The 9,529-nt window shown below is 37.2% G+C and overlaps 1 protein-coding gene across 1 annotated transcript in view; it reads left to right on the forward strand.

The window, feature by feature from the left end:
• Positions 1-7,392: 7,392 nt before the first annotated feature.
• LOC144969542 (uncharacterized) overlaps positions 7,393-9,529 on the forward strand; it is a 21,612-nt gene continuing 19,475 nt past the window's right edge. The window contains exon 1 of the mRNA XM_078908681.1: positions 7,393-7,510. Coding sequence (XP_078764807.1) covers positions 7,477-7,510 — 34 coding nt within the window. The 5' untranslated portion in view covers positions 7,393-7,476. The remainder of the gene's footprint in view (positions 7,511-9,529) is intronic.

A 9,529-nucleotide genomic window follows, 5' to 3' on the forward strand; every position in this document is an offset into this window, starting at 1 on the left:
TCAGTGGTACGGTCTTTGCTTCCTACCCAAAAGGTACTAAGTCAATCACCCGCCGCTGCGGTGTGTGTTCTTGAGCAAGTCACCTCGCTCTAGCTCACTTTACGGCGTTGCTCTGCGGCTGACGCCTGGGTCATTCCAGACTTCCCTTGGAATAGACCCTAAAGACAAATTTCCCCTTGGGGATCAATAAAGGGAATTTTTTAAAATTTATTTATTATTATCATTATTATTATTATTATTATTATTATTATTATTATTATTATTATTATTATTATTATTATCATTATTACCATAATTTAAATATACACACACACACACACACACACACACACACATATATATATATATATATAATATATATATATATATATATATATATATATATATATATAATTTTAATATTTACCACACTGTTGAAGTCAGTCTCCATCGATGTTTCAGGCCTCTTCAGCCATCGTCAGGACTGTGTGTTACATGAGTTTGGTTTGTTGTGTGTTGTTGCTTGTTGAAGTGGTTTGTGGTAAATATTAAAATAATAATTCGCTCCATTGCTACATGTCAAACACTATTCGTACCATATTTGTATCCAACACGATTCAAAAAAATGTGATTGTCAATACTTATATATATATATATATATATAAGTATTGACAATCACATTTTTTTGTCGATACAATTGTTTCGATGTCACTGATTTTATTTTATTTTATTTTATATGCTCTAACCAACGTTATCGAGCACTCTCGTACCTACACGTACCCACCAACACTCATACATATGCATACAACACATCTTTCTTCGGCCTTTTAACTTAGGCATGTGAGACTTGAGCCCCAAAACCTGATGTGCTGTAAGAAATAAGGTTTTCCTAGCCTTGACAATTAATCCGATGTCTATGTACAATTTTTCTTTTTATTGACACATTTCAGGTTTGAATAACTCCAAAGCTATCTAAGATCTCATCAAACAGTTTGTTTTTTTTAATGGTTTTTTTGTTTTTTATATTGTTTGTTGTTGTTTTGTTTTTTTGTTTTTTGTTTTTTTGCCATAATAGGTGTAGAATTCATTGAAGTTTTGATTGGCATAAGTTCTAACCCTGTGCGCCTTTTGGTAGCTGAGTTATAATGTCATGAGTAAAAAAGGGTAATTTTGAAATAAAGCGTAATTTACAGTGTGTTGGTTTTTAAAAAAATATTTTAAATTGCTTTTTATATAGCGCAATATCCACTAAATGTGCTCAAAGCGCTTTAAAAGGGGTCCCTGGCTAACAGAAACAGTTAACATTTTTAGGACGGGACAACGCTTTTGAGGCGATGTTACAATTTTTTCAGACAGAGACAATCATTTACACGATTCAGGTTTGAATAACTTAACAGCGGCAAGGACATCAATTTGGCTTGCAACATATTAATCCAAATTTATTAAAGATTTCTTCTGATATCTTACTTGTGATCTTGTTGTTGCACAATCGTCCGATTTAAAGCTCCACCATTTTGAATGACAAGCTGCAAGCGTCTATCTCTCCAATTTGTCTCATGTCTTTTGCAGCATGAGTGATGTGACAGAGCAAACGGCTTCTCTTATTTTTATCTTCAAGTGATCCATGTCTCTCACGGGGGTTCGAAACACTCTGCTCTTCACATATCCCCATAAAAAAAAGCCAAGTGGGGTTAGGTCAGGTGATCTTGGAGGCCAGGAAATCTCGACCATTCCATCGGCTTGAGAACTATTCATTTAAAAAAAACCCTCCCATTTAAACCCAGTGAGGGGGAGAAGAGATTGGGGGTGGGGGGGGGGGGGGGTTAACAAAACCCAGTAGCAATGTAACCCTTTAAATTCGAAATTCGATCTTATTTTGACCCAACACTAGGCCTCCCCGTTTTCATCTTGGTGAAAACGCTTTATTCTCCATTAACAGTTATAAAAGATAAAAAGAAACTATTATCTGAAAACAAAAAATATGCTTCGCTGTGAAGGGGTTGTTGTTTTTTTTTTGTTTATTAAGGGTTTTACGGCGCTTGCAACACATTTAGGTTATATCAGCGCCAGTAAAAAAGGAAGAAAATGGGATAGTAAAAGTTCTAGAATTACAATTAAAGCACCAAAAAAGTAAGGCATGGGGGAACTGGAAAGAAATAGGGATCAGATGTAGATTCCAAGAACACACCACCAATGTACTTAGTTTGAGATCACCTTTAAGTCTCATCCGGACACAAGCACAAAATCCAACAAAGAAGAATACATCCAAATTCTGACATTATACATTCAAAATAACAAATATAATAATACATAACAGAAATATGGTTTACAAGGAAAAAAATATCATCTCCAAAGCAATAATTATGCATTTGACTTTTTCCCTCCCAGCTAGGACTCCGGCCAGGGCCAGGACAAAACCAAGTAATCTCATTCCAAGACAAAGACAGAAAGCATGTTGGAAAACAGATGTAAGGGGATAGAAGACACAGTATGTACCCCCCCCCCCCCTGCCCACTATGGGAGGTCAGGTTAAAACACTTGCACCACTAGTGTCCGTGACACTCCTATGTACTACGTCATCAGGCGACCCGTCTCTCTATCACCTTCCCCCAATAGGAATATTTGTTTTAAAGGCCCACGAACTTCTCAAAACTTAAAATTTTAAGGAGTGTATTAATTTATTTTCTTCGTTATGTTGGATTTCTTTAACATGTCTAGTCTCTAACTGCGTAAGAACTCAAGTTCTTGTTTCAATAATACCTAAACCAATGAGAAAACATCTGTCCACAGCGCTCTCAAAAAGCTGACATACGTATGGCTTAGAAACAACATACTGAACAGAAAAACAAAAATAAAGTTATACAAATCAGTACTTATTTAAAACTATGGAACATGGGAACTAACAAAAAACCAAGAGGATAAAGTAGACGTCGTCCATATGAAACAGCTTAAAAGAATTCTAAATATCCACTTCCCAACCAAAATAAGTAACAAATCGCTGTACATAAAATGGAAGAAACAACGCTACCGATTAACATTTTGAAACAAGATGGAGACTATTTGGACATATTATTTTAAGGAGAGGCAGAAATATTCCAGCAAATAAGGCAATGGCCTTATTCTTGACACCAAGCGGACATTTTACAAAAACACAAAGGCAGACTCTCAACAAGCATCTGCACTATGATAAATAAAGACCTCAAGTGCCTCGATGACACACAAGAACTGAGATGCGAAAAGGATTTAGAATACCTGAGATCCATCGCAGCAGACCGTCATCAGTGGAAAAAAAACTCAACAAATCAGAGAGGCTACCAAAACGTCCCAATCTGATGATTAGGAGGCGATCGGCAAAAAGTTAACCAATGAGAGAATCCTTTCCTTTTTAATTCCAGTAATGTAGATATGTACATTATGTTCATAATAGAACGGAAATGGCGAAGGATGAATGAAGTTGGACTTGAACTTAATAAAGCATTTCATAATCCCATGACTAGAATGGTATGCCTGGAATTCACTGTTTATCGACCTAACCTCATTTGTTATTGTTATATAAGCGGAGTACAATTATTTTGGGGGATTTTCGGTTTATAGGTCTCTCTCTCTCTCTCTCTCTCTCTCTCTCTCTCTCTCTCTCTCTCTCTCTCTCTCCATCTTTCATTCCCTACTAAAGTGAGACAGTACATACAGTTTTATCTGTCTTTGTTGTGTCATTCCAGGGCCGGTTGCTTTTGATCAATTCAGGCTGGCACAACTGAGAAAACTCAACTTTTACGCTTCCCCCCCCCCCCCCCTCAACCACCAAGCAATGATAGAGTAGCTGGGCCAGTTGGGCCCGTCGGAAAATGCTTTGTTGTAGACCATCGTTCTATTCACATCAATAATACTGTCATTTAATGTCACAGAAATCGAGATAATTTCCATCGTTTGTGTATATGTATGAATGCTTGTGTGTTTTGGGGGGGGGGGGGCATATAATAATAAGTAGTTTACAGCAATTTACCACGCATTCACCATGCTCAATGCGCTTCACAATATTTCATTTATTGCAGAAGTAAAAAAGGTTCACTCGTATATTTTATTCTGATTGACATAATTAAGCAATCAACCCCCCCCCCCCCCCCCCCCCATTTCAAAATAAACAGAACATAGCTAACCAATGTTATCATTATCAACGGATTGCGTGTCATAAATATACCTATCCTTCACATCTCTTACAAAACAACACGCAGAAATACTGTTTTAAAAAGAAGCCACACATATTCCGAGAGCAGCATTGCGTCATTAATTACTTCCAACAAAGATTTAACAGCTGTTAAAAGATGTGTTTGTGTGTGTGTGTGTGTGTGTGTATGTGTGTGTGCGTGTGTGTGTGTGTGTGTGTGTGTTTGTGTTTGAGTTTGTGTACGTGTCGATAAATTTTGAAGAGATGTACTCACGGAAAACTAAATTTGCATCCTATTTGTTAAGTCGGTCCGGTCCGGTCCGGTCCTATCGTTCTATGCAAAAATACAATTCATTGTCTATCACTAGTTATAGGTGAATTCAATCAAATCATTAATCGCTTCAATGTAATAATGACCATGGGGTATCAATAAAATTGAAATTGTAAATGGGTTGAATTAATAATAACATTCGAACGGGATCCCAACTCCCTACTAACACTCAAAGATAATACCTGTTCATAATAAATTAGTTAACCCCATCGTATGTCGTCGTGGTGACTTTTGACCTCTGAAATCGTGGTTTCTTGTTTTTGGTGACATGGGGCTCTGGTCGGAGAGTAAAATAGTCTGCCTTTGGTTTTAGATTTTCCGTATTTCTTTAAGCAATAAATCATTTTTTAAGCCTATATGTATTAATATTGATCTTCGTTTTAGTGTTTAATTGCAGTGAGGAGCACCCTGTTATGATACCAACTCTTAAGCTAGTTAGTTATCAATTCTATCCTAACCAGGCCCCAGGTTGTTACATCTCCGATGTGCCGCCCTGGCCAAATCATTTTATTAATGAAAGATAGTAAATGTTCAAGGGCTATGACTCTCTGTCTCTATTCCATCGTAATTTTTCATTTTCATTGAGTTGGAGGTGTGGGTCCAGGAGAAGGAAGAACCTTGTCTGGACGCCGGTTTAGATCATTCTTGGTCTGGCTACTCATCTTCAGCTGTTCCAGCAGGATTGGATCTAGGCTGGTATCACCTTCAGGGTCATGACGGCGCACAAGCTCCTGTGCGACGGCAACGTGATGATCCTTCACATGGCAGAACTGCATCAAATATGTGCAGATGGAAACTTGGAAACAGTGACACCTGCCGGAAATGTCATTCAGCCCCAGAGACCAGGGACATCGTCCTCCGCTGTCCAGTTACTAAACTTGAAGGTGGCTATGGGACCGTCCTTAGGGCGGAGGAAGGCTTTAAAGCTGGGTTGACAAAATGAATTTGGAGGTGTAGCCATACGCTACTACTACTAAAAACCAAGGCGGCACATAACTTTTATGCTCACCTCTCACTTACTTTGTATTCGCCACGGTGTTGCATAGTGATGGTTGGAACAAACGACGAGAGGGAATGAACATAAATCAGAGACGGACAGATTATTAAAAAATCACACAGCTTGGCGAAAAGTATTAAGTGTTAAAATATATTTTTTTAATTTTAAAAAGATTTAAAGAAGTTTAATTCGCGAGATATCAAATTCTTTGAAAAAAAAAATATATAGGGTGTCCTGAAGCAACTTCACTTTGTAGAGCGATCGCCAGTGGTTCCTTCCCATCATGATCCATTGTTTGATGGTGTTGGTGAATTCTTGTTTGTTTTTTTTTTTGATTTTTTTTCTTCTTTATTGATGTTTTCCCCCTTCGATTAAATAAACATCCAAATGTGTTATAAAATATTTGAGTGTACCAATTTTTAATGAGGATCCTATCATGTGTTTCTGTTAGAGTTTTAGATTGCATCAGAATAAATTTTATTTTAATAGAGGAACGCGTTGCTGGAGTCGACTCTTATTCTTTCTATGAACCAGTTCCTTTTCCCTACCTTTTTTTTTTTCGAAGGCACATTTTATCAAAGGTGCTGTGTTCTACTGGTAAATTAAATCAAAATCTTTTCATATGTGTGCTTTTTATCATATTTTTTTTCTTTTTTGACGTTGACGTTGATGTGGCCCTCAGGTACCAGTGGAAATCACCGTGATAATCATAAAAGCAAATAACAACAGACTTTCAGCTGTTGTCAAGGTCTCATCCAATGCAATGGATCTTGATCTATTTGTGGAGTCTTTGATCAGGCGGTCCCACGTGACATAGAAATGGAATGCGTCTATAATGTAAACAACACTTTTTTTCACTGTCAACCATCCTATTTTGTTGTTTCGTTGAGCCAAAAATTGTCGTATTGAAACGAGCTTGGTCATATAAATAGCGCCAAACCTCTAGAACGTTGGTTTGTTTTTTATCCACTTGTTGATATTTTGGGGAAAGTATGGAATGCAGACGGATCATAAATAGAGAAATATTATGTGAGGTAGTCGAAACGCTTTTTAAAAAATCGTTCTTCATGTTATGTGTGAGTATTAAGAGAATTTTTAAAATGAATGATACATCAGTTGAACAAAGAAACTTTGTCTGAATGATTCCGAAAATACATGCTTCGTAATCAAAGTACCAAAATATAGTTTAGACATTTACAAAAAAAACTCATTAGATAGCTAGCTACACTATTGATTTAAAAAAAGAACCCAACAAAGCCGGAAGCATTCAGCATATGTGTGTAAATATGAATTGCTCGCATATTTGTTATAAATCAATTTTTTTAAAAACAAGTTTGTTATTTCTCGCTCCACCCTCCTCCCCTTTCAACTTTAACTTTGTATGGGGAAAGATGAACTGCATGTGGGAGGGAGAGGGGTATGTGAATCTTGACCAGAAAATAAATGGAAAAATATTTTGGCCTCCGTAACGATCTAGGAATATGTGATGATTAAAGCAGCTGAGAGCAAGGTTGGCACCTCTGGTAACATAAAACTTCCAAGCTACAGAAAAGGTCAACATTTAATTGCTTGTCCCGACACAAACAAGTCATCAAACAAACTTAATCATGGTGTTACATTTTACCTAAATGCGATTTACAGAAAGATAAACATTGCCTTATGGTGATTTGAATCTTAGATATAACGATCATAATTAGGTAAATAACGCCGTAAGAAATCGAATGCACTGTTTTCAGTCCCCCTTCTAATATTAATTATGATATTAATAAATATTAATATTCCCTGCCTTTAAAAATATATCATAAAAACCAGCTTCCGAGGTCAGAGGTGACACACGTAGAAACTTGAATGAGATGGCCGATATGTCAGTCGTATTTAAGGGAAAGATCGACACAAACCATTAGGTTGTGTTTCTACTCATGGAGAGTAATAAGTTGTATTGAAACCGGCAAAAGAGTTGCACATCTTGGCGTGTGTTTCATGTACTGACTTCCTCTTGTAACCATGACAACAAAAAGGAACTCTGCTATCTCCACCTGTAAGTTTTAATAAGCATACGTTATCGTTTTATTTATCTTTTTGGGTCCTATATTGTTTTCTTTTTTATTCTTTTGTTTTTTGTTTTTGTTGTTTTTGTTTCACTTTCCCTCCTTTTTAGTTTCTTTCTATTGTGCGATTATTGCTATTCAGGTCAAACTACTCATTTTTTTATTTTATTTGAGAGGGATTGTAGCATGACGTGATTGATGAACAAGAGAGAGAGAGAGAGAGAGAGAGAGAGAGAGAGAGAGAGAGAGAGAGAGAGAGAGAGAGAGAGAGAGAGAGAGAGAGTGGTGGAGGAGTTTTTTTTTTTAAGTCCGCCTTGAACAAAACTCAAACTTCATACTGAAGTGATTACATTACAAATGCAGAAAAAGATGGTGATAATAATATTGATAATGATGATGAAGATGATGATGATGATGATGATGATGATGATGATGATGATGATGATGATGATGATGATGATGATGATATGAGGATGGTGAGGGTGGGGGTGAGGGTGAGGGTGATTGTGATGGTGGTTATGGACCAAAGGCACTGCATACAAAGACTGACAGGGAAGACTTTTTTTTAAAATTTGGGTGGTCAAATCTGAGGGAAGGGGGCGATATTAGGAGGGAAGTTTTAAGACCACATGGGTAGTGTTATCGGTATACAATTGACGTACCTATGTAAGGGGGAAGGAAGGTTTGGATTGGGGAAAATGAGTAAATTTGCTGAGATTGGTGGGAACGGGGTTTTTAATGTTTTTGAGTCCAAGGAGTCCAAGGGTGGCCACCCACTCTCCCGCTCTCTAGCTGAGTGTGAAACGCGAGTGTGAAACGCGGCTTAATCTATTGTGCACGTGGTCTTTTCCTATGCAGCGTTTGGTATTGGGGTTATACTATGAGAATTGGTTATGTTGCGTTATTGTTTAGTGGTTTGCGTCCTTGGCTTCTTTTTTTTTTTTTTTTTTTTTTTTTTTTGGGGGGGGGGGGGGGGGGGGGGGAGGGAGGTTGGGGAGTTCGGGTGTGTTCTGATTTCTGAGTCGGCCCCATTCACACATGACCCACATAAGGTGTCTGCAAGTATATATGAAGTCAGTGCCGCAGCTCAGCTATTTCTGCCGCGCCTCAGGCGAGACAGGGGAGGGGGGGGGGGGACCGGACCAATCCGGCGTGGTGCGCGCATAGATTTATAAATAGTAACAGATAGGCTGAGCAGCGGGGCGGTAATAACACACTGGGGGTGCACGCCAGTAATAATAATAATAATAATAATAATAATAATAATAATAATAATAATAATAATAATAATAATAATAATAATAATAATAATAATAATAATAATACACATTTATATAGCGCTCATTCTAGTGTAAAACACAAGCTCTGGGCACTTTACAATATAAATATCAATTTTAAGTGAAAATAATAATAATAATAATAATTCATAGCCAAATCAAGGATTCATAGAGTCAATAAAAACAAATACAGTAAAAATGTGTCTTGAGATTCTTTTTAAAGGTAGGTAAAGACTTGCACTCCCCCAGACCACGTGGTAGTTCATTCCAAATCTTGGGGACGAAACAAGCAAACGATCTATCACCAATTTTGTTCTTGATCTTTTTTCCGAAATTTTCGTTTGGTCATTACATGATCTTAAAGTGTAATTTTCAAATTTACACATGACCACGTGATCTGTGAGATATGCCGGTGCTATACCAGTCAAACACTTATAAACAAGACACGCTGCTTTGTAATATGTGCGCTTTTCAATGGGCAACCAGTGGAGAGAGGCCAACAAAGGGGTTGCATGATCAAATTTTTTTTTGCCAAAAACTAATCTTGCTGCACTGTTTTGCAGTAGTTGTAATAGAAGCCTGAGACAAGTTGACAAGCAGGGAGTTACAATAATCTAGTTTCGAAAAAATGAGGGAAACAACCAATGTTTTACATGTTCCAATTGCAATATACTGACGGATCGAAGTGATTTTCTTCAATTGAAAGTATAAAGATTTACAGAGAGCAGAAAT

This window comes from Berghia stephanieae, chromosome 3 (assembly GCF_034508935.2).
Source record: "Berghia stephanieae isolate SIO BIC M18660-M18661 chromosome 3, UCSD_Bste_1.3, whole genome shotgun sequence".
NCBI classification, from domain to species: Eukaryota; Metazoa; Mollusca; class Gastropoda; order Nudibranchia; family Aeolidiidae; genus Berghia; species Berghia stephanieae.